The sequence below is a fragment of the Prionailurus viverrinus genome, chromosome B4, assembly GCF_022837055.1.
Source record: "Prionailurus viverrinus isolate Anna chromosome B4, UM_Priviv_1.0, whole genome shotgun sequence".
Classification (NCBI taxonomy): domain Eukaryota; kingdom Metazoa; phylum Chordata; class Mammalia; order Carnivora; family Felidae; genus Prionailurus; species Prionailurus viverrinus.
Window position 1 is genome coordinate 114,724,379 of NC_062567.1, and position 27,281 is coordinate 114,751,659.

The 27,281-nt window shown below is 35.0% G+C and overlaps 1 protein-coding gene across 4 annotated transcripts in view; it reads right to left on the reverse strand.

The window, feature by feature from the left end:
• Nucleotides 1-27,281, reverse strand: part of CDK17 (cyclin dependent kinase 17) — a 112,812-nt gene that overhangs the window by 18,363 nt on the left and 67,168 nt on the right. For all 4 annotated transcript variants that reach the window (XM_047866652.1, XM_047866654.1, XM_047866653.1 and 1 more), the window contains exons 2-7: nucleotides 22,375-22,521; nucleotides 17,508-17,672; nucleotides 13,220-13,353; nucleotides 10,144-10,269; nucleotides 1,374-1,430; nucleotides 222-336 (exon numbers count right to left, since the gene is read on the reverse strand). In XM_047866652.1, the coding sequence (XP_047722608.1) occupies nucleotides 222-336; nucleotides 1,374-1,430; nucleotides 10,144-10,269; nucleotides 13,220-13,353; nucleotides 17,508-17,672; nucleotides 22,375-22,492 (715 nt within the window). In that variant the 5' untranslated portion in view covers nucleotides 22,493-22,521. The remainder of the gene's footprint in view (nucleotides 1-221; nucleotides 337-1,373; nucleotides 1,431-10,143; nucleotides 10,270-13,219; nucleotides 13,354-17,507; nucleotides 17,673-22,374; nucleotides 22,522-27,281) is intronic.

Sequence of the window (27,281 nt, forward strand, 5' to 3'; positions counted from 1 at the left end):
ACCATAAGCTATACAATAATATAATTATGTTAAATAATTTGCCTTTATTAAATATCAGCTTTTTTAAGGTCTAAATATATCTCCCAGTCATCTACTATTTCTATATCTGAGCTCTTTTTACTTATAAAAAATGAACTCTTAGTATGCAGCTTTGGTTTTAAACCTATATAAATTCTATGTAAACTCCCTTATACATTTTGTTCACAAAGATCAAATTTTACCTTCTCTTATAGCTGTGCAGGGTGCACCTTCTTCATGTTCCAACCGGATCTCTTTTAACGCCACCAAATTCTCTGTCAATTTACTTCTTCCTTTATATACTGTTGCATATGTACCCTATAAAATATATTTTGGAAAGACACATCAAAATATCATAAGAGTCTATCTATAGAATCTATACAATAAAGAGACCTAATTAAATTCCTAATTTGTAAGCATATGTTAAAGTCCATTTTGTAGGGAAAACTCTACAATGATTAGTATTGGTTGTTTTTTTTATAGCTAAGAGGACTTTCACTACTATCTGCAGAGCCTCCATATTCTTATAACCCTATGGAGTGCCTCAAAATATGAAAATATACGGAGAATATTTAATTTACTTTTTGTACTTTGTATAGATTAACAACTGGATCAGTAGCTTCAGAATCCAAGGCACTCTATGTGTAATGGTATGTGGACTGGAGGCAATTAACTGAGCATATTAACTGAAAACTGAAAATGTACTAACACATTGTTAAATTAGAAAAATTTTATTGGTTCTCAGACTTACCAGAATTTTTATACATTCACTCTCCCTTAAAGAACAAATATATTCTATGGATTTCTTCTATCATAGCCCTCAAACTCTCTTAAGGCTTCCTGATTAGCTAATTCCATTATTTCTGGCTTGCCCTTTCTCACCCTGGGAGGAAGACCACTTCAAACTTAGTCAACACTAGTACCAAGTTCAAGAAAATCAAAGTCTTATTAGCCCCAAATTTCCTTAACCTTCAATGACATGTGTCTTCATCTTTAGAGATAATATTTTGATTCTTCGCAGGTCTGAACTCATGCAATTTTCCCACATCACAGTTCAGACAGCAGACTGCTAACAAATAGATGCCTATTTTGTTACCAAGAGAGCACAACATCTTATGCTGCAATAAAAAATTACAAGCTATAAAAAATACTCATTTCCTCTCAAACTGATGGCATAATTTCAAGAATGGAAGGTTTTTTTCCTTCTAACATTCTGTTGCCTTTTCAGTACAACATATAATCTTTTAGACATCGGTGCTTACATCTTTTTTTTCTAGGTTGGTAAAAACTGTGGACTAATTGTGGAGTTTAGATAATGAACATGTCTTATATTTTTGAGATAAGTATGTACTTACCTCTCCAAGTTTTTCCAATTTGATATAGGTTTCCATTTTTCCAAACCCAATTTCTGACTGAAAGCAAACAATTATAAATTTAGTATTCCTGAAATTTCAATTCATTTCTTCCTCAGTATCTTTTTTAAATTATTATTTTTTTTAACGTTTTTATTTATTTTTGGGACAGAGAGAGACAGAGCATGAACGGGGGAGGGGCAGAGAGAGAGGGAGACACAGAATCAGAAACAGGCTCCAGGCTCCGAGCCATCAGCCCAGAGCCTGACGCGGGGCTCGAACTCACGGACCGCGAGATCGTAACCTGGCTGAAGTCGGACGCTTAACCGACTGTGCCACCCAGGCGCCCCAATTAAATGTTATTCTTTTTTTTGAGGTGCACTTTATTTTTATTTCTATTTTTTAAGGTAAGCTCCACGCCCAACATGGGGCTTCAACTCATGACCCCAAGATCAAGAGTCACATGCTCTACCACTGAAACAACCAGGCGCCCCCTTCCTCAATTTCTGAAACTTTCCTGCTTTAAAGAGTGTCTTAAAATAGAAAAATCTGACTATAAGTAAATTGTTGAACATCTGTCAAGTTTTAAAATATACCCGATGTTGGAATATTCAAAGGTTCAAAAACATCAAAGTTCACAATTAAAACTGGCAAACCATCTTTTTATATAGATGGTTAACATTCTGCTGTAAAAAGTTTTGTTTTATTTTAAGACCCTGAGATTTTAAGATACCACAGGCATTTTAAGATACTAAGATTTTTATAAAAGACAACTACATGATTTTTTTTAAACAAAATTGCAAAGTAAGTAATTTTCTGACACATTTTCATTCATCAATCTTCAAGTTCCCTAGGAAGGCCTGCAAACAACAAAATTCTATTTGTTTCAGGTTTTCTAACCAAATGTAATGAAAAAGGCAAACAGCAAGTCACACTCCGTTATAGATCAGGAAACTAATCCAGAAGCAGTAAGTCTAAATCTGACACCCTGTACTACATCAAAAGTCTTTAAAAGTGAGTTCTTTTAAACCATTGCTTTTATACCCTGAACTTGTTTGCCTCACTTTTGTACGGAGTCAATAAATGAGGTAGATGGAATACACCCAAATATGTAAAGGAAACTAAATATTTAAAAACTAAAAACAAAACAAAACAAAATAAAAGATTTAAGAAAAAAGGAAAAATATACAGAAATGAAAACTTAGGGATTGACAGAGCAAAAACAGAAAAAGTTAACAAGAGAGAATAAGAATTTTCTTAAAATTGCTTTCTAGTACCCCTTCTAGTTAGTGAAAAAGGCAATAATCTAAAGGTTTGCTTCTCACCTAGAATGGTGTTAATGCGCTTAAATGAGTAGCCAGTGAAAGGAAATATTTAGTCCAATTCTGGAGGTTCAAATATGCAATTTCTCCAGAGGTGCTGAATAAAGCAAAAATGATACTTGATGGTCTGACTTAACATCACTTACCATTCTGAACAGTAGGGGTAAACTGCCCAAAGCTGAAAGGCCAAAAATAGCAAGAGGTCCCTCAAAGAGATTTTTATCTTTTTAAAAAATTTTATTTTAAAACAATAAACATTAACACTGATTTTGTCCTTTTGTTATGATTTACATAAAGTTAAAAGACTAGAAAAACTTTATGTCCAAAGTACTTAATTCAATTTTGCTAAACTAATTAAAACTTTGGTCACAGGTGGTATTAATGGATGACTGCAAAACTTCTTTTTGCACTCTTTAAGACTTTTTATGTGGTATTTTCAAAATATTTTAGTTAAAAAATGAGATTCTGGAACCATCATACACCATCCATGCCTGTATTGTCTTCCATATGACTCAGAAATATTAAGTCCTTGCTTCCTATTATCAATAACTTGCAGAATAAAACAGTAAAACTGTAACACTTTCTGAATACAAATACAGTTTTTAGCTTTAATAGGGAGAATGTGGCAAAGAGCCCACTACCTGGTACATGTGAACCTGATCCTGAATACTCTTTTAGCATATGTTATGTTTTATTTATAGCCTATTTAAGATATGATCTTAACACCTCTGAAAAAATGCTAACTGCCAGCGTCACATAAACTATGGTGGAATGTATTTATTTTCTTATACCTATCTCTAGAATTCATTAAACTCACAAATAGGAACTACTGCACTTTTGCCATGAATTTTAAGTCTTGTGTCATATCTTTAATGAAGGGGAAAAAACCATATTGATGATAAATGGAAAACAGCAAAAACAAAACAATGAATGTCTCTGAGAAAAATAAAAATACCATCTATAATAATGAGAACCACAAAGAAAAATATGACTGCAAGGCAGAAAGTTTTTCTTATTAGGAGTTGGGAAAGTTTTTTATTCATTCTTTTATATTAAAATACTAGCATTCTCTAAAAACATCAGATATACAATGGTCCAGTGGCTATGACAAAAATGTGGACATTTGCTTTAAAAATTATATAAGTGGACTACAAATTCAAGACTATAAAAATAAAAATGTTACTGAGATTACTATATCCTATAAAGTATATAAGAAATAAACTAAGAGATGATCAAATGTTAATAATAGCAAAGTCATTTGTCAGAGAATGACATTCAGTGAGATCATTAACATATGCTGAAAGTCTACTTTTTAAAAAGGAGGTAAATACTAGACTATAATTATGCTATGAAGTTGAATTTAAATTTGAATAATCAATCTATAAGATAAAGAGCATTACTGAATTTCATCATGCAGGCTGGCAGAGAATTCAGACAAAAGGCACAGTTACACTAGTGAATTATATGCCGGAGTAAAGTGTTTTTACCTCATTGCCCATTTTAATAATTTCCAACCCAGGCTTTACTAATTACATTTAAATATTAGTTACTGAATCTTTAAATGGAATTTTTAGAAAATTTTGCTTGCATTTTTATCTGCTGAACATGACAAGATTAACAATAGATATAATGACTAGCTTGTTGACATGCTCTCCTACAGAAATTATTCAGAGGACAAAGGACAAAGCTCATTTATTCAACATTTACCAAGTACAATGCTAGGTACTGGGGATATAGTGAAGACGACAGAAATTATTCCTGCTTTCATGAGTTCACAATCTAGACTGAGTTCCATCATTAGATTATTTCCAAGTTTTGTAAAGAAAAAAAAATAGCTAAAGAAATGGAACAGTAAGTTTCATATTTTAATAACATATAAAAACCTCCTTAATTCTACTTTCCAAACAAATACAGATATTTTTTTCTGTTACTTCATTGTTTCAAGGGAATACCTGGCTTTTTGGCAGCCCCAAATTCCTGTTCAGATGACTCTTAGAGCATAAGCACATGAAAAATTTTTTTAAATCCAAGATGAACTATAAGTTGCAAAAGCCTTCCTATAATTCACTGTAACCTGGAAGTAGTATTTGAGCATTATGGGAAATTTCTGGATTACTCTGGGTCTGCCAACATAATCACTGTATCACAGTTGTAAAGATGTCTTTTTTTCTTCAATTTCAATTTTTAATTTAAATTTAGTTAATTAATATTGATTTCAGGTGTAGAATTCAGTGACTCATCACTTACATATAACACCTAGTACTCACTACAAGTGCTGTCCTTAAGATGTCTTAACACGCTAGCAATATAGTCTGAACTTAAAAACAAGTGAAGTATATGCAAAAGTTTTATAGATGTCATCCTAAAAGTGAACATATATAAGAAACACTGGGGACAAAGGGAGATTTTTTCAAACACCCATTTCCTTCCTTGTAACAATTATGGAGTTGATGTTACTGATAGAAATATGGGGGGCAGAAAAGGGATTGTGAACCTCTATTCTATCTGGTAGTTTTCTTACAAAAATTGCTGTTACCATCAGTATGGATAGTATCTTAATTGTGTATATAATATGCCAATGGTAAGTTAAATTTTGAGTGGATTCTGAGCTTAACTTTCACACTCCATAATATACTTATTATTTCTGAGAGACATCAGGACTTGATACCCTATTTCCTCACCTATTATTAGAAATAAAAAAGAAAGGACTACATAAGCTACATATTGCTAAAGCCATGAATGAGGAATCCAACTCATTGTTAGGCACAAGCAGATTCTGTAAATGTGTAAAACCTACAATTTCAATATAATGAGGCAAATTTTCATATACAGACTTTCAATGTACTAAAACTGCACATAACAGTCTCACAAATTTCCACTGGGCATGCCATCATTCTAAGTACATCAATGCTCTAATGCATCATGACTATTGGCATATGGGATTTCCACTAATCTAATGTTTAACAAAATATGTTGAGTTAGAACATCCATTTCTAATCAACCATGAGTATTAACTAACACTTCACCAATCCAATAACCAATACCCTTAATATGAGATATGACAACTAAATGTAATGTGGTGTCCTAGATAGGAAATGAGGACAAAGAAAGGACATTAGCTGAAAACTGGGGAAATATGAAAAAAGTGTGGAGTTAATAGTAATGTACCAAATGTTGGTTTCCTTGGTTGTGACAAACACACTACAGTAATGTAAAATGTTAATAATTGTGGTAACTAGGTATGTGGTATATGGGAACTCTTTAGATTACCTTTTAAATTTTTCTATAAGTCTAAAACCACTCTAAAATAAAAATAGAAAGAATTCAGTTAAGAGAGGGAGACTGAATATATGTGTATATAGAGATGGTAATTTTATTTTTTTGAGAAAGAGAGGACGAGCAGTGGGGAGGGCAGGGAGAGAGAGATAGAGAGAGAGGGAGGGAGAGAGGGAGGGAGAGAGGGAGGGAGACAAAGAGAGAGAGAGACACAAAGAGAGAGAGAGACAGAGAGAGAGAGACAGAGAGACAGAGAGACAGAGAGAGAGAGAGAGAGATTGAGAAAAAATATCAAGCTAACTCCATGCTCCACACAGAGCCCGACACAGGGCTCAATCTCACAACCCTTGGGATCATGACCTGAGCCAAAATCAATAGTCATATATATGCTCAACCAAGTGAGCCACCCAGGGGCCTCAGCAATTACAAATATTTTAAAGCATCCCGAGCAGATGAGATAGGAAGGAAAACTCCTCTATATTAAAAGAAGGAAAGAATAGAATGAGTAGAGGTGCAGATTTGCACACTTGTTATTCAAAAAATGAGGAGGTTTCTGATAAACAGCTTCTCTCTTCTTTGAAATCATCTGCGTAGAGTGACAGGGGAAGAGTAAACCAGAGAAAGGCAGTATAGAGCAGCCAAGCAATACTGAGGGTTCATTTAAGACTGATGATCATGAATTTAAAGAAGAACCAATTAGCCCTATTGTATGTCTTTCTTCAGAAATGAATTGTGATTTGCTCCTTAATTCCTACTCAAACAAGGATTTATGTTATTTTTACTACTCTATTTGTTATACATTGCTATTGAATATGAGAAAAAGTTTTATACTTTTAGAAAGATAAGGTTAAAATTTTATATTTTATCTTGAAAATATATTTTTTAACGAGTATATTATCCATGGAAACATGAGCTCTAACACATGTGAAGAATAGCTTCTTTTCCCATCTCCTTTCCATCCATTCCCTAACCCTTCCCTTTCATACATAAACCTAGGGTACTGAAGAATAATTTTCTAATATACTTCAAAATAAATCATGCTTTAGCAAAGTAGATGAGTAATGAAAAGGCTGCATTAGTAGAAACCAAATAGAGCTGGCATGATTTACTGAAATCTATAAGCCATTTTAGATCAAAAACCAAGGAAGATGAGTAGGAACACTCAACCATAATAAAAATTCCATCACTTAACATTCATTAGAGGGCACTGTTTTCTTTAATTTCACGTATACTGAAAAAGATAGCTCTTAAAGAATAGCTTTAAGAATTATGTTGTGATTAGATCATATCTTTAGTCTAAATGTGAATATTCAATAACTCCAAAATGTATCCTAAGTACTAATCTTTGATAAAAATTGACAGCCAAAGAACATTTTCAACTAGGCAACCAAATGGCAAAGGTATTTAAATAAAAACGTCTTAGGCAGTGATACAAAACTATGATCATAAACCTATACCAAAATCAAGTTGGCACTATACTTTTATTATGCATCGATGAATGAATGTCAAATAACAATACGTTCATATTATATATAGTCTAATTTTATTCTTTAGAATATGTAACCAAAAGAGAAATTTTTGGTGTATAAAAAAAAATTCCATGATATAAAATATAAAAAGAACTGCTAGTACCTAGGAATCTTCAATTGCCCCTTCTTCAAACACAAAGTTCAACTGAGTACCAGAGCTTCTATTTTATCTCTCTACGTGGTCCCTAGGATCTGGGTTCTATTTCCCATTTCCACAGGACTGCCACATCATCCCTAATTTTGAATAAATTCCTAATTCATCATCCTGCCTCTAGTCTTTCTCTCCTTCCACTTCGTTTACACTTTTCCTGAAGCCACTTTAAGAAACAAAAATGTGATCATGTCAGTCCTTATTTAAATCACTACCACTGAGGTCCATCACATGAGATGAATGAAGTTCAGACTCCTTATTTGGCCTGATAGCCAAAGCTTTTTACAGTCTGGATTTATCCTATCCTTTCAAGCCCTATTCTTTAATATTATTCCACATATACCCTTCATATTAGTTATAACTTCCCAACATACCTACATTCATATTTGTGGGTTTTAGTACATCAAGTTTCCTCTGCTTAAAACACCCTTCTACCGGGGTGCTTGGGTGGCCCAGTCTGTTAAGCGTCCGACTCTTGATTTTAGCTCAGGTCATGATCTCACACACACTACATGAAATTGAGCCCTGCATCAGGCTCTGCACTGATGGTGCAGAGCCTGCTTGGGATTCTCTCTCTCCCTCTGACCCTCCCCCTGCCTCACTGTCTTTTTTTTCAAAATAAACAGACAACCCCCCCCCCCAAAAAAAACCAAAAATATCCTTCTACCAACCAAGTCAACCTGACAAATTCCTACCCATCCTTTTGAAGCCGCTCAAGTATGATCTCCTTTTAAGCCTATAAAATGCAAAGTCATTTTACTATCTCTTCTTTTTATCCCACAGCACTTTATACATACCTCTACTATAGGACTATAACTATTCAAAAGAGGTCCTTACATATACAATTACCTAAACTGTGTCAAAGGTGACACTGCAACAGGGAAAGCTGAACTGTCAATGAGCAGTGGCTATTGCAAGGGTCAACTGCTACATCCTGGAAGATATTTGCAAGACATATAACTCATAAAGGTTCTTGATAAAGAGTGTCTAAAGAATTTATATAAATCAATTTTTAAAAAGGCAGAAAACCCAAAAGAAAGGAGACGACAGACTTCAGCAGTCAAATCACAAAGGAAGGCATATATCATATATAAATGACCAATAAACATTAAAAAGGTGTTCAGCTTAGTCATCAGAGAAATGCAAAATAAAATCACAGAGGGTAACACTACACAATGACCAGAAAAGTAAACATTTTTTTAAAAAGAGTATCAAAACTTGGCTAAAGTGAACAAACAAAACTATCAAATACTGATGGGAGTGTAAATTGGTACAAACACTTTGGGAAAGCCTTTTGACAGTATTTAGGAAAGCTGAAGGGGTGCCTGGGTGGCTCAGTTGGTTGAGCATCCGACTCTTGATTTCAGCTTGGGTTGTGACCTTATAAGGTTTGTGGGATCCAGCCCTGCGTCAGGCTCCACACTGTCCGTGCAGAGCCTGCTTGGGATTCTCCCTCTCCCCCCACCCCCTCTCTGCCCTCCCTTGCTTGTGTTCTCTCTCAAAAATAAGTAAACTTCAAAAAAAAAATAGCTAAACATATGCATACAATCAGTTCCAAAAGTTCCACTCCTAAGTATGTACCCAACAGAAATGACTACATGTATTAACCAAAATACAGGTACAAGAGTGAGAACAGAACCACTATTTGGTAATAACCTAGAACTAAAAAACAACCCAAATGTTTAAATGTCTATCAACAGGAGACTAGATAAAGTATAGTATACAATGGAATGCCGTGAAACAAAAAGAACAAATGAACTATGCACACAAACTAGATAAATACACGAGAACATTGAGCAAAAGAGCCCAATCAAAAAACAAATACATACTGTATACTTCCATGTGGATTGTAAAATATACGTAAACTTGCGTACATTTTTATACATTTGTATAAAACGTAATTTAATATGAATAACCAGAACTAAAAGCATTTTAAAAGTAAGAATGTGTACATAAATGAGGATTTAAAAAAAGTCTTTTGAGATATTAAAACATACTATGAGCATAATATGGGGAAACATGGGTAAACCTAATCTTTGGCATTAGAAGGCAGGGATGTGGCTACAGTTGAGGAAGTAGGAGTAGAAAGTGAACAGAGAAGTGGCAGGATAGGGTTTCTGTGATTTTTGGAATTTTATTGATCTAGGTACTGGTTACATAGGTATGTTAACTTTGCAAAATACATTGAGCTATATAATTATGGTTTATGTACTTTTCTGTATATCTAGTATATATTAATATATATTTCTATAATACATATTCTGTATATCTAGCATATATCAAAAAAATTTCTAAAAATAAAACAATATAGCTTAAATTGTATTCCAATATGCATCTTTAAACCCTTAAAGAATTGGAAAAAGATAAAATCAAAAAGGCAATGTAATAAAATTTAGTTATTCAAAAAGCAATATAAAAATTAATATAAAGTGTTTACACCCAGAAAATCAAACAAGGAGACTGGATGGCATAGGTATAGGAGACTGAAAACTTACTAAAGAAGCTCTACGAGACCTTCGGCTCATTGGTTGATCAAATGGTGGACTGTTTATCTGCAACTTTTCAAGATACCCATCAGGTATTCTGATATCTGCAGGCAATGATAACCGTTTATTTAAATCCTTTAAAAAGAAAAAAAAGGGAAAAAAGGTATTTGTAATCACAAATAGAAGAGACAAGGGCATTTTACTTTTGAATTCATAGGCTCTACTGTACTGTTTATTAATAAGTAATTGTCAAGTTTTATTATAGTTTCAAAGTTACCCATGTTGATTATATATAATATCTGAATGCAAATATATTTACTGTAAGCAGAAGTATACAACAGAGTTCTACAGAAATGGTACTCTGCAACTCCGTTATTTCTGAGTCCTTTTGTTGGTATATTTCACATGGAATTTTCTTAGACATGATTTGTACTTTGTAGGAAGAGGAAAAGACTACCACAAAATGTGACTGGTTTAAGTAACCACCAAGTAGATAAAGTTTTGTGCACAAGCACAGCGAGACAACTGAAATCTTTTACTAATGCTATGTCAATGGAAATAAATAAAAAGCAAGAAAAATCTCAAATAAACAACTTAACTTTATATACCTAAAGAAGCTAGAAAAAGAAAAACAATGTCCAAACCTAGTAGAAGGCAGGAAATAATAAAGATTAGAGTAGCAATATATATGTGTATGTGTGTGTGTGTGTGTGTGTGTGTGTGTGTGTGTGTGTGTGTGTGTGTGTATGTAAAACTCACCACAGTTAGGTGGGATAAAGGGTGGGTTTTAAAAAAAGGCACTTCTATTCCTTTGTTGTTGTTGTTAATTTTTTGATGTTTATTTTTTATTTCTGAGAGAGACAGAGCTTGAGTGGGTGAGGAGCAGAGAGAGAGGAGACACAGAATCTGAAGCAGGCTCCAGCTGTCAGCACAGAGCCCGACACAGGACTTTAACCCATGAACCATGAGATCATGACCTGAGCCAAAGTTGGACACTTAACAGACTGAGCCACCCAGGCACCATCTATTCCATTTAATTACAAAATGTGAACTGAGAAATCAAAAGGGAATCTTTCCTACGTTATCATACCAAAAAACATAAATCCTATAAAAAATAAATCCCTGGGGTGCCTGGGTGGCTCAGCCAGTTAAGTGTCCAACTTCAGCTCAGGTCATGATCTCACAGCTCTTGAGTCCGAGCCCTGCATCGGCTCTCCACTCTCAGCACAGAGCCCACTGCTCTGTCTCCCTCTCTCTCTGCCCCTCCCCTGCTCTCTCTCAATAATAAACAAACATGTAAAAAAATCTCTACTATTCATGATAGTAACCAAACCAAAAAACAAAAGTGAGATGTATAAGAACTATGTAAATATTTACTGAGAGATATCAAGTATTGAAATATATACCATGTTACCAAATGGTAATACTAAATAATTAAAAGATAATGGTTTGTTAGTTTTACATAATCCCAAACAAATCACAATAACATTATTATTAGAACACGATATTTAAGGGGGCCCTGGGTGGCTTAGTCACTAAGCATCTGACTCTTGATTTGGCTCAGGTCATGCATGATCTCAAAGTCGTGGGATCAAGCCCTGCATCAGGCTCTGGGCTGACAGTTTGGAGCCTATTTGGGATTCTCTCTCCCTCTCTTTCTGCCCCTCACTCCTGCCCATGCACATGTGTGCATTCTCGCTCTCAAAATAAACATTAAAAAAATATGTTTAAAATTTATATAGAAGAATACACAGAAAGTAACATCCAAAAACATCCTGAATAATAATATATAATGATGTGCAAGATGTGGAGGATGTTAAGAAAGAAGTCTTTCTTCAGCCATTAAAATATATGAAAGTAAGAATATCATCAAGAGTGGGTCACCTTTGGGGGGGAAATAAACACAGCTCAATAGTTAGAAAGTCCAGACGATAGATCTTAATAGTAAATAAACTTTAAACATATGATAAAACCATATATATGATGAAGAAAATATTTTCATTATTATTGTGATATAATTTATACAGTGATACGAACAGATATCAAGGTGATCTCAAGAGTTAAAAATATTAATTTATCATTTAGAAAACTGATACTGTTTTACTTAACTGCTTTAAAATTTTTTTTTTTTTTTTCAACGTTTATTTATTTTTGGGACAGAGAGAGACAGAGCATGAACGGGGGAGGGGCAGAGACAGAAGGAGACACAGAATCGGAAACAGGCTCCAGGCTCTGAGCCATCAGCCCAGAGCCTGACGCGGGGCTCGAACTCACGGACCGCGAGATCGTGACCTGGCTGAAGTCGGACGCTTAACCGACTGCGCCACCCAGGCGCCCCCTTAACTGCTTTAGAAACAACCTTTTATCAATGAAAATGCAATCAACCAATGGGACAGAGACCCTAAGCACTGTAATGTCAACTCAAAAGCACCAAAAACCCCAATATTCTTAATTCAAAACATGTTCAATTTTTTTGGAGAAAACTATTTTAATCTATAGTATATACCAAAATAAGAACATTCACAATCAACTTCCCATCTCAAGGTTATATATAAACTATTAGTTCTTTTACATGGGGAAATAACTTGTATGTTCTACAATAGTAGGTATAATAAGCCATAAAGGAAATGATAACCATATTTACAATATAAAGCAAAAACAAAAACAAAACAAAACAAAAAAAGCTGATGCTTATTTTATCTATACATTTTGAAATCTGGAATAAGATATAAAGTATTAAGTATCCAGATGAACCTCAAAAATATAATTAAAATCCTATTTTCTAAAAAGAAAACTTTGCTAAAGTATCATTCTGAATTTCCAGTATTTTTGAAAATTCACATTTCCACTACAACAGACCCTTACATGTTTTGCAGAATGTTAAATATAATTAATGTATACTTGCCTTGGCATAGTAGATAATTGGAAAAAAGGAAATATTCACAAGACCATACTAAATTTTCTTACAATGTCATTTGCCTTCACGAAAATTTTCAAATGGGCATTTACTCTGTTTGATATATATGTGTATTTATATACACAAACACACATATGCAGGTACATCTTAATTTTTTTAAATGGTTACCTCCATTGAGATCCGTCTATGTATACGATTTCTAAGACAAACACCCGTAGGTGACTGTACTTCATCAGATGATGTCCCAGAAGCTTGGTCACTCTCACCATCTGATCCCATTTTTAGATTTTCATGAACAATATCTGTATCAGAAAATGAAACATCACTTATGTTGGGAGAGATGTATTATACCCTACTATATATCACATAATTTATTATCACTACAACTAAGATACAGACAGCCAAGACATAAAAATCATAGCATAAGAAGTCTTACATTCTGGGTGTTCTAGGTATATAGCTAACAGATCAAAATATAATTCAGATGTCTTGAAACAGTAGTGAGAAATGCTTTCACACTCTGAGATTATGAAAAACTATGGAAAAAATTAACATTCAAGTTATTATCAAGAGCTGAATAATAAAATTATAGGCTGGAAATAACACTTGAGGATTTCTTAGTTCTCTGATTTTCCAGATCTGGAAACTGAGACTTTGAAAGGTTAAATGATTTTCAAAGGTTACACAGCTTAGAGGCAGAGCTAAAATAGAAACCTAGTCTTTTGCCTTTTTAGTTTAGTACTTTTCCATTAGATAATGTGTCATTGGGTCTACAGACAAATGATAACTTCTTTGAATATTCTTAAAAAAAAAAAAGTTTTCAAAGCCACTAATGCAGCTTTCCCTCTCTAGTGTTAAAAAATAAAAGAACAATTCAAAAATTATTCATTGAATATCTATTTAACTGCAGAAATAAGTCTGTGACCACCAAAAATCTGTTTGAAGTAAAAAACATATTTAAATTACCATACAAGTGGGTTATGGTTTTGGTTTTTTGTCTTTTTTTTTTTAAGGATAAAAGTTAAATGAGAGAGGAGGAAGATTAATTCTTCTATCTGGGTATACTGAAAACAAATTTGTATACTTATATACTTGCTCTATATTTGCATTTGTCAATCATCTTGTAATTCATATAGCAAGAGTTGCCCACCAGAAACATATACTAGATCTCAAACACATCTCTTACCACTGGTTCTCTTTACAGAATTAGTCATTGCCCCCACAAGTAGGTTGTTTCATGCTAGAGTGCTTTAACATACTCCCCACCCCACTGTTGTATCCATAAGAGATGGCTTTCCCCAATTTACCAATTTGGTGAGCTCATTCTTCAAAACTATGCTCATTTGTCATTACTCAGTGAAATCTCTTCTACTCTCAGACACAGATGACTACTGTACCCACACCTACTGCTCCCATTGCACTGAAAAGCATTTTTTTGTTTCATGGGATTTTACACCAACTTATGAGATCATTGGAGGCACGATTTAGTTTATTCACTTTAGTATTCCCCAACTTAAAAAAGTGTCTGATATTTAGAAAGTACTTAACAGGAGCACCTGGGTGGCACAGTTGGTTAAGCCTCCAACTCTTGGTTTCGGCTCAGGTCATGATCCCATGGTTTGTGAGATCGAGCCCCATGTCGAGCTCGTGCTACAGCCAGAGCCTGCTTGGGATTCTCTCTCTCCTCCTCTTTCTGCCCCTCCCCTGTTCATGTTCTCTCTCTCTCTCTCAAAATAAATACGTAAAAACATTAAAAAAAAAAGTAGTCAACAAATAATCTAAAATTGATTATTAACTAAAAATAAAAGAATGGACTAGATAACTGCACCTCTTCTTTCAAATGAAAGATTATATGAAATACCAACATGTAAAAAAAATAATATTTTATAGCTATAAACTTTTATTTTTAATGAATATTTGCTTGTGAAAATGAGAACTGTTTAACAAAAAACTGAAGTCAAGGATCTTATCAAATCAGTCTCAGAATTCCTGTATTTTTGTTTTTTGTCCTGATAACACATTATTGAGAAAATTCTTACACTGGTAAGTAGTTACAAATATAATGATTTTTAATAGATATGTAATTTAAGAACACACTTTTATTACACAAAGATTTCTGGAGAAATTTCATACTAAGATTTAAACAAACAATTAACTTGGCAATAAAAGTCAGTGCACTGGGAACTGATTCCTAATCTGATGGTATCCGACACATCTGAGGCCAAGTATTCTTTTCTGTCACACTTTTAAAATGCTAAAGATGATTTAATCATGCCTTCAACTTCCAGCAAAATCTGAACATCTACCTCCTTCAAGAAAATGTTGATTAAAATGCAATAACATTTTAAAGTGTATAGCTGAGTTTACAAGAATATAGGCACAACACTGAGGAAGCGAAGACAGAGAAGTAAGAGCCAAAAGCTGTTATGTGTAATGGACTCTGTCACTCTCTTGAGGAGGGGTTGCTGATCTTGGTAAGAAGGTGCATGGGTTTAGCCACCACACTAGGATAAAAGATGAAGCCCTGGCTGTCCAAGGTGCAAGTGAGAGCCTCCCAAAGAAAGGCACAAGACTCTCAAAGTAGTACATCTTCAGTAAAGGACAGACTTAAATAAATCTGTTTTCCTGTACAAGGACCACAAAGGAGCATATTAATCTCAGACTATGAATAAATACTTGAGTACCATCTGACTCAACCAAGAAATTACTCATGTCATTAACGAACAAATGTAGTTCCAACATGATTATCATGTTCATTTTCATTTCCGTTAATAAGACAAAAGTGAAATAATTAAGGATTATGTCAAAGTTTCATTCATTTGTCACGTGTATGAGCACTTCTTTGCTGAATCAGGTAATGGTTTTCAAGTACTAAAAGAATAAATGTGCCACTTACAACTGTAACAGCTACAGATACAATACACTTTTAAGTTTAATGTGCATTACTAACATTTTCAATACCATTTTCTTAAATTCAGACCAAAGATCAGCAAATGTGACATGTTTTTATATGGCTCCTAAACTAAAAATACTTTCTGCATCTTTAAAGAGTTATTTTAAAAGAAAAAGAATATGCAATAGGAACAACATGTGGCCCATAAAACCCAAAAAATTTACAATCTGGCCCTTTACAGAAAAGTTTGCCAACCCCTGGACTAGGCAGTGAAACTATAAATCAAATCCTGATCTGAAGTGTTCTCCAATTTCTGTGGGGTAAACACTCCCTCCACGGCCAACTTCAAGTTACAATATGACCATCACTGAGCACGTAGTTGGGAAGAAATGTACATGCCATTACATAAAATTTTGATTATACAGATATAACAGAAATAACCCCCAAAGCAGAGGTAATAGTAAAGTGTAGTAAAATAATTAGGAAATAATGAGTTTTAAGTATTCATTACCTTTGTTTTTAATTAGCTTACTTAATTACAGATTTATATAATTTAAATTTTAATAATGGCTATATTTAACAACCAGCTTGCAAAATTCCTGAAAACTTAACAATCATCCCTCATGAACCAGTGTGAGCCTACTCCAGTACACCATTCTGTAGGGTTACACCTATGAGGATAAAACCTTCATACATTTCTCCCCTAGATAAAACCCCACGAGACATAAGCTCATACTCCCCAAATGAACAAAACAAATGAAGAAATAATCTACCATAACAAAGGAAGGAGATAAAGCAAGCAGCAAAATAAAACCCTCAGAAACTTCAGTTAATATAATTATGTCATGAGACTATAAAATTATTTTACTTAAAAAAATCAAAGCATGATAGTAAGATGCCATCAAAAGAGACCAGAGATGGGATGCCTGGGTGACTCAGTCGGTTAAGCTTCCGACTTTGGCTCAGGTCACGATCTCACAGTTTGTGAGTTTAAGCCCCACATCAGGCTCTGTGCTGACGGCTCAGAGCCTGGAGTCTGCTTCAGATTCTGAGTCTCCCTCTCTCTCTGCCCTCCCCTGCTCACGCTCGCTCGCTCTCTCTCTCAAATAAATGTTAAAAAAAAAAATACCAGAGAGATAAAAAGAAACTTGTAGATATGTATTTTTCCTGAATACTTACAATGACACAGTGACCTAAGAATGAGAACTCAGGGGATAATCATGGATACTAATTACCACACCGGGCTATTGCATGGTGACAATCTGGAGTTACTGTGGTATGACCCTAAATTAAGCAAGCTGCTGTTCACCTTGAAATCTTGCATCCATCTCTTAAGGGTTTTGTTTTCTTTCTGGTGGACAGGTTATCAAATGTTACTGCTCTGTAGTGTCAGTGCTATCACCTCTCTAGAGCCTTCCATCTTCCTGCTACCTCTGTTATTTTCAACTTGATTTTAATCTTACAAGAAAAATCAGATAATAAAAGCTGATTTCCATACAACTATAATCTAGCTATGTACATGACCTCTAGGAAAAAAAAAAAAAAAAAAGACCGTTAAATTACCTAGTCGGCTTCCATTTCTGGGCATTGCCATGAAGGATCCAAGGCTTCCTCCGATAACACTATGTGGTCTCCGCAACGGGGGCTTCTTGAAGGATCCTGTGTACTGGTGGAGGAAGGAATGCATACTGTGAGAGGTTGGAGGCCTGCCATTCTTCACAATAGGCTCTGTGGTTCACAGTATCCAAAATCATTCCATTACCAGCCCAAGATTCAGGATCACATGAGAAGGATTGAGAAAGCAAAACAGAAAACAAAAGGTTTATGAGATCAGCAACATTTAGGAATTCTTTGGCTATCTAAACAAAGTACCAGAATTAAAATAATTTCTATGAAAAATACTTATAGAAAATACTTTACTATTTGAAATTGGTCGAATAACTTCAGTATCCATTTCTTATGTAACCAAATTGGTTAGCAATCACAGAACTACTATTATAGCCCAGAGACTTTTTATAACCATTTGCTTATTTTAATATATCCCAAGCTTGTTTCCAAACTGCTCCTACATTTACTAACTTCATATATGTCTTATGGTTACAAATGCTACATATATATGTATATATACATATATATATATGTGCACGCGCGCGTGTGTGTGTGTGTGTGTGTGTGTGTGTGTGTGTGTAAAAAATACATGGTCCTGGCCTGAGGGAATTTATATCCCTATTTGCTAGACATTCAAAAGGTTTGTTAGTTAATGAATAAAACAGAAGTACTTAAGCAAAGATCAAATCAGTGGCTCTGAAATTTACCCAAAATTTGGGATTTTTAATATAAAGAGTTTTTTTTAAGAAATCACACTTATAAATAAGCAGAAACATTTAAAATATATAACACTTAAAAAGTTATTTAATTGTAAATGGGAGAAATCCTGTTTTGTAATGTTTACAAGGAATCTCATGATTCCTTTCCACCTCTAAAGAAGAGCTCTAAAACAGGTTAAGGACACGATGAAGTCTTCTGTGACACATAAGTAGTCTTTTGTATTAGAATTATGTTTTTACTGGTAGTAGTCAAGGAATTTTAAAAGGAAGGGGGCTTCTCTGAGTATCGTCTCTAAAATGGAGCCAGCTCTTCTTTTGTAGCTGCTAATCAGGAGTAAGAATATCTCCCGATGTGAGTATTTCTCCTACCTGTAAAGGTTTATCAGACACCAAGAACAAAAGCCCACATGGCCTGCACTTCTACTGATAATGGTTGCATATAAGATGGGAGAGGGAGGATGGGGCCAAAGGATCCTTGGGACGCAGACAAAGCCCAAGTTATCTAATTTGGGTAGAATACCAGACTGGAAAAAGGAAAAGTACCTAACTAGTAATGGATAACATCTGTCCAAAGTGTCCCATTGCCTGTACATTCCTTGGCAGTAGCTGGCTGATCAAGAATTTGGGGGATCTTAACTTAAACCTAGTATAATAATGAATGATTTCATAATGAATAGGGAGGGGTATCTGATACAAATGCAAAAATTAAATAGTCAAACAGTGTAGGATACAAGCTAGAACACATAATAAAACTTTTCTCTTCCAAGGTTGTCATGTTTCTTATCTGGAATCATAATAAAACACATTGATAATCTGCCTATAGAAAAGTTGCTGTGGGGAATAGAACTTTTACAGTCTTGAGGAATAATACAGCTTAAAAAAAAAGAGATCATAAAACATTCAATTATTCAGGGGACTTTCATTGTGTGCCTACCATTCCAGGTCCCGGGCATCAACAGGTGAACAAAATAAACAAGGTACTACTCTCTAAGATTATAAGATCTTATGGAGGGGAAACAAGAAACTAATGAATAAGAAAAATATTAGATGATAGGCAATATGCAAAAGATTAAAAAAGAACAGAAAATAAAGGCGTGGCTATTTTACACTAGACACTGAGTAAAGTTCTCTCTATAGAAGTCTTTTTGACACAGATATAAATGAAAAAATGACCCAATCCTGGGAAGATAGGTGATGGTGAGTTAAAAGATATTCCAGACAAAGGGTAAAGCCACTGCAAAAGTCAACATGTGGCAGGAATCTGACTTGCTAGAACAGTGGTCCTCAAACTTTAGCATGTTTCAGAATCACCTTCAGAGACTTGTTAAAATAGAAGATTGCTAACTCCTAGCCCCTGACTTCCCAACTCAGTAGGTCTGATGTGGAATCCAAAAATTTTCATCTCTAACAAATTCTCAGGTGATGCTGATTGTTGCTGACCCAGAGATCAAACTTTAGAAATACTCTGTTAGAAGAACACAAAGAAGGCAAGTGTAGCTGTAGTACATAATTGTTATTTAGTGAGGGCAGAGAGATAAGCAGGTTTGTATGTAACTACAAAAGTTCAAATTTTATTCTGACATTGAAATCGGTTATGGTAGCTTTGAAGCAGGTAGTAATATGACCTCACTCACGTTTTAAAGATACCACTCTGAGAGATCAGAGATGGTGGGAGGTAAGGAAGTGGAATAACTGTAAAGTAGCATGAGAGGGATCTCCTTGTGGTACTGGAACACCTCTTTATCCTGATTGCAGCAGTGGTTACATGAATCTACATGTGATAAAATGACACAAAACTATACTCACACTTTATTCCCGTGTTAATTTCCTAGGTTTGATAAAGTTCAATAGTTAAGGAAGATGTAACCAAAGGAGGGAACTGAGAGAAGGGCACAAGAGACCTCTCTGTCCTATGTTTGCAACTTCCTTTGAATCTATAATTATTAAGAATTAAATAATATCAGTCTACCATTTCTTATTCATTAAACCATATTCAGATGCGGACTGTGTGTGCCACCTATCTTAGGAGCTTTTTATATTCTAAGATAAATTCCATAAAGAATATATTGGAACCAGCTCACAGGCACTGATAAATAACCAAAAAGGTGTAGAATCTTTGTCAAAGATATTGGTGAAATCCATGTGCCAATACACATAAGCGTGTAAGCAACAGCAGATTGTAACTCAGAAACAGCCTACGCTCCTAACAATCTCTGCATCCCCAGAGAAATCCATGTCTATTATAACATCTTCAAGTATTATTTCAAGTAACTGAAGAGAAAACTCAGTAAGAGATCCTATTTCCTCTTCTTTACTCCTTGTTAAAGTCACTATTATAATAAAATTTTAATAAAGTAAATAATATATACCACTTGAAAAAATTTTTTCACCATTTCACCACTCATTATAAATTAAGCATGTTTTAGGACAATACTAAAATATTCCAGAAAATACGCAAATAATCTAAAATATTAATTAGCTCTCCAAGAAGGATGTCCATTTCTTTGATCCAAATTCTTCTTCTTTTTTTTTTTTTTTTAAGTTTATTGACTTTGAGAGAGAAAGCACAAGTGGGAGAAGGGCAAAGAAAGAGGGAGAGAGAGGATCCCAAGCAGACTCCACGCTGTCAGCACAGAACCCGACACAGAGCTCAGTCTCACACACTGTGGGATCATGACCTGAGCTGAAATCAAGAGTCAGATGCTCAACCAACTGAGCCACCCAGGTGCCTTCTTTTTTTTAAGGAGAGGTTTGTCTTATAGTCAAATACCCATTAAGAACCTGACCCAGAACCTATCAAGATGTACAGTGTGCTTGCAAGACTATTTAATCATAAGAACAAATACTCAGGGCTTAATTAAAACACCAAAAATTCAAAGAGGGTCTGAGGGAATTAAGGATTTTGCTTTTGGCAAGAAGAAAAAAAGGAAGACATTATAAAATTGTCTTTGAGTTTTGACCCAAATGCAAGATGTGTCCCCCTCCTACACAGAAGTTATATTCAAATTATGATTTAAAAATGTATTTTCTACTGAATTCATCTATGTCTTCTCTCTCATATTACAATCAGCCAGATAAACTTGAGTAAATAATGACCCTGATCAACTAAAGCCTGAGTAGGATCAATTAGTTACTCAGAGTCATATTAACTAGTAAGTAAGTGTTAGTGTATCCCATATTCCAATCTATGACTTTAAACCTAAAGTCCGGAGCCCTTTCCCTTATACTTTTCCCTCTCTCACAACAAGGACACTTGCATTTAGGGGGCAGAGGTATTCATGCGTTCACCCACTGCCACAAATCTCTAACAGAAGAATTTTAGGCACAGGAAAGAAAGGCTTGTCATAGAATGTGTGCATCATGATATACTGGCAGCCATTCCGGTAACCCCTTCCTGGATATTATTATGACATCCCTAGGGCTGTTTCACTTTGGAATATGTAACCTTGCTCTGTAAATTTCATCAGGATTTTACATTTTAATCTGCTCAATTTAACAAGCTCTTTTCATTTTATGTCACCATATGTGAACTACTGCTTTACACTGTAAAAAGAACTACCAAATATGAAATGTTACATGCCTATCAAGTGCTCTCAATACTATGAACAGATTCTGCAGTAAATATAAGTATAATTCACTCACGTGATGAACCGTGTCATCTAGTCAATATGCATATATAACGTTCTAAAACTATGATGAAGCCCCAAACAGGAATTTCACAAACTTACTATATACTTTTAAGCTGTATTAACTTAGGTTAACTTAAAAATAGTTATTTAACAACTAGGACAATATTATATAAGGTATTCTTATTTAAGAGCCAATGAAAAATGGAAAGATAAATGGGACAGAAGAATCCACAAGGGTTAGAGACCAGGAGGAGGTTTCAAGTAGTACTAGTGGAGTAAGTAACACTGCTCCAGTAAGTAAGCAAGAAAAAGTTATGTTGTCTTCTGTTGCCTAAGAACCAGAGAACAAGACAAAGAAATAAACACAAGGAAGCTAACAGGAACTTATCAGAAAAGAAAGCTTACACTTTGCAAAGTAATTAAAAGGGGGAAGCATCTCTCCTTCCCTCTCCTCCCCAGCCCCCAAATATTTACCATTATCCTTGCTGCTATTTTCTTCAATAGTCATTTGTTCCGCCAATTCAGACAATGATTCATCAATAGTTTGGCTTCCTCGAAGAGTGAGGGATAGCCTTCTCTTGAATTTTTTCATCCTATCAACTGAATGTGACTTGAAAATTCCTGAAAGAACAGAAGAGAATGAACACAAAATTAAGGCTATAAAATATTTTAAAGCTCAAGGAAAATGTCATTCAGAATTTACTGGCAATCTTCAAACTAGGAATATAATAAGGAATTTTCATGTCCACCAAACATCACAAAGTCCAACCCCTTATTTTTTTATATATATAATTTATTGCCAAATTGGTTTCCATACAATACCCAGTGCTCATCCCAAAAGGTGCCTCAATGCCTATCACCCACTTTCCCCTCTCCCCCAACCCCCATCAACCCTCAGTTTGTTCTCAGTATTTAAGAGTCTCTTACGGTTTGCCTCCTTCCCTCTCTGTAACTTTTTTTCCCCCTTCCCCTCCCCCCTGGTCTTCTGTTAAGTTTCCCAGGATCCACATATGAGTAAAAACATATGGTATCTGTCTTTCTCTGCCTGACTTACTTCACTTAGCATAATACTCTCCAGTTCCATCCATGTTGTTACAAATGGCCAGATTTCATTCTTTCTCATTGCCAAGTAGTATTCCATTGTATATACAAACCACATCTTCTTTATCCAACCCCTTCTTTAAAAGGATTCATTCACTCTGGGGCACCTGGGTGGCTCAGTCAATTAAGTGTCTGACTCTCGACTTCCGCTCAGGTCATGATATCACCATTTGTGAGTTGAAGCCCTGCATTGGGCTCTGTGTTGGCAGCATGGGGCCTGCTTGGGATTCTCTCTGCCCCTCACCTGCTCTTGCGCCCGCTCTCTCTCAAAATAAATGTTAAAAAAAAAACAAATAAAAATAAAAAACAAAAAGATCCACTCATTCCGATTAATGCTATATTTATGCAGCACCATCAGAAGAGTAGGAATTCTACAAAACTAAATAAAGATAGAGGTTTTAAGCATAACAAATGAATTTAGGAGGATTAGAAATTTTCCTAAAATGTGCTTTTTAAAAACCAATATAATAAAAATATCAATTCAGAGTCTGTGTCTCCCTCTCTCCCCACCTGCCATGCTCTCGCTCTCTCTCAAAAATGAATAAATGTTAAAAAAAATTAAAAATAAATAAAAATATCAGAATGATTTTGATGCATAGGTACCATTATTATAAATATCAATCACCACATTGAAAACAGTCAGTGATATCTTTATATATAAATGGGGGGTGCCAGGGGCGCCTGGGTGGCATAGTTGGTTAAGCATCTGACTTTTGACCTCAGCTCAGGTCTTGATCTCAGGGTCATGAGTTCAAGCCCCACACTGGACTCCATACTGGGTGTGGAGCCTACATACATACATACATATGTACATATGTATGTACATAATAGGTGGGGTAGAGGGGGGTGGGGAGAGATAAAGAATGATATTGGAACCTCATTAAATGGCTCCAACAGGAATTTTTTTTAAGTTCTTATTTAATCAATATCTTACATTTTTGCTGTTTCCGCCCCACCCCCCCCCCCCCCACCTTGGTTAGCTGTCAGGAACCCCTTCCTGTTACCATAACAATGCCAAGTTTTAGAAGGAAGTAATGAAAGCCAAATTAATAGTATAAAATGCATACCCCATACGTGATACTTTTATATCTCTTAATTCATTTAGTCTTCCTAACTCTAAAGACTAGACTACACTACTTATTTTCACTTATTTCAGGTTCAAAGAAGTTCTCTGACCAAAGCCAAACAAACAATAAATGACACAACTGAAATTTAAAACTAAGATTACCTTTTCCTTCACATTTTAACATCTCTGAAATTAGGATGCATCCTATAATTAAAGGATGTCAAAATATTGACATAATTGACAGCCTCTTTTTTCTTAGTGGTACATACAGCAAAGGTATGATTCATAGCAGAGTCTCAGATAAAATCAAACAAGGTATTTACTGCCAAAACAAATCCCTCAATAATTTACCTGTAACTTCTTTTCTAATTTACTATTTCTTACTTGGGATGAACAACTTCACAAGATTACCAAACATATTATAACCATTAGCCCAACTAAAAGTAAGAGCTCCCCTGTGCTAAAATACATATTTTACCATCCAGCTCTGGGTATCTATTTTCAATCTAAATATTTTTGCTTATTTTCTCATTCTAAGGTCTATTTACATAGCTGAGTATGCTGAACATGTGAATTCTCCATAAGATACTATATGTATAATTTTTGTTTGCTCAAAGGCTGAGGGGAGGCTTTCGAGTAGAAATTTGTGACATTATATTTTGCCAACTACTTTTTACATACTTATTTTAAAAACCTATAACAAAAATATAAAAACCACACACATTAAAATAGCAAAAAATTGTACTTACACTTCAATTGTACTTACACTTTTTTTATCCTTACGCTCTAAAACAATGGATATTTTTTTGGTGAGATACTGAAAAACCCATTCCTTAGCTTAGTTTGGTCATGACACCAAAAGGACAAATCCATGGTCCTGAATATTTTCTACTACGTTATCTTCCGGTTGACTAATCCTCTTTCAGCTGTGTCCAACTGGCAGTTAAAACCATCTATTGTGTTCTTAATTTTAGTTACTATATATATATATATATATATATATATATATATATATATCTTAAAGAGAGAGAATGTGAGCAGGGGAGAGGCAGAGAAAGAAAGGAAGAGAGTCTTGCGTGTGCCTAGTAATTCTTTATTTAATGTTACACATTGTATGTGAATGGTTGCATGAAAATATGTATGGATAAATATAGAGGCTCTAGATGATGTTACCTTCTTCCAGAGATGATTTAATTTTTTTCTAGAAAGCAGTCAGAGTAGGAGCAGATCACCTAAATCCAATCAAGGACTGAGCTGGCATGAGACAGGGTTTCAAACACTGTGAAGACTGGCCTACCTCTGATTTGTTCCCACTCTTATGGTGTGCCCCCTTTCAAAGGATTCCAGCTGCAAACCTAAGGCTAGAACAACAATAACAAAAAACTATTGAAAACTCCACTCAACTTCCTTGCTTTTTGCTCATCTCTTCTACAATGTTCAGCTTCTATCCTCTTATCCAAAGTAACCTGAGAGTTTGAAAATGCCTCAAAAGGGAAAGTAGCATGGAATATGTCTATCTCCCTTTTCTCCTGGACCGTGACTCAAGTTATGACTGACTTTAAGGCTCTACAGTGCCTTGAAAGCAGTTTGTTCCCTACATGTCAAGTAGTTCTCAGAGGGAGACTTAGTACACACACACACACACACACACACACACACACACGGAATATTACACAGCCATAAAAAGGATGAAATTTTTCCACTTTCAACAACAATGGATAGACCTAGAGGGTATTATGCTAAGTGAAACACGTCAGAAAGGAAAAGACAAATACTGTATAGCTTCACTTATATGTAGAATCTAAAAAAACAAATGAATAAACAAAAAGCAGAATCAGACCTATAAATACAGAGAACTAACTGATGGTTACCAGAGGGGATGGGGTAGGGAGGAAGGGAAGTGAAAAATGGGTGAAGGAAAGTAGGAGATACAGGTTTTCTATCATGGAATGAATGAGTCACAGGAATAAAAGGTACAGCATAGGGAATACATATTTTAATAGTATTGTATGGTAACAGAAGGTAGCTACAGCATAACACAGCATAACATATGGAGATGCTGAATCACTATGTTGTAGATGTGAAATGAATTTAACACTGTGTCTATTCAAATAAAAATTTTAATAAAAAATAAGTAAAATAGATAATATATGTATTTCACCAAGCAAGGTGAATTTATAGGAGGCAATCAGTAAACTGTAAGTGTTGATTCCAACTAAGAAACCTGTTACTGTAGGGTCCTAAATGCTAGATTCCTTACATTTCAGTGAGCCCTAACATATTTCTGCCTTGACAGTTAGTAATCCATGCCATTTGTCTTAAAACATTAGATATTTAAGGCAAATTTAGCTATGGCCTATCTCACCTACCCTTTTGTTGTTGTAAGAATTTATACTAGAGACACTCTCCTTTGTCAAAATCCAAATCACCTTGTGCAGTAAAACGGAAAATCTAACAAGCTTGGGGGCTCAAACCTTGCACATTCCAAAGAAAGGACTTGCCTGTGAAGACTCCTGGGAAATAACTTCTGAGACCTTGGAATATTCTGCCTGGTAAGTCTCTTTGTATACCTGAGGTCTTGGGCCAGGTAACTTATGTCAATGATGTAAATTATGGTAAATTCTGTTTTTGTATGCCGGAGGTCTGGGCCACAGTAGGACCTCAGAGGAGAGGAGGGATAAGGGAAGCTGCAGACTGAGTAGTTAAGATAGTCATATGGGTACTTTCCTGCCTATGTAAATGATCCCTGATGAAAACCCTGGATATCAAGACTCAGGTAAGCTTTCCTGGTTGACAACACTTTGCATATGTTGTCATACAAAGTGGCTGGTAGAAGGAAGCATTATCCATGCAATTCCACCGGGAAAGGACAACTAAAATCTTACACCTACACCTGGCCTCCATACTACACACACTTTTCCCTTTGCTGATTTTAATTTGTATCTTTTCACTGTAACAAATCATAATCACGAGTTTTTTCTCTCTGCTTTTCTCTGATTTGTTTCCTTTGAGCAAAACACCAAGCCTGCGGACAGTCTTAGGAACCTCCCCCCCACCCCTGCCACCACACTCCTTCAAAAAACCTATATACCCAAACAAAAACTCTTAAGGGCTGGTAGCTCACAACTACCAACTTTTCAACTCCAATATTATCAAACATAGTGGCGTGGTCACCAATGTCTATCAAACTATATAGATATCACCACTTTCCAAT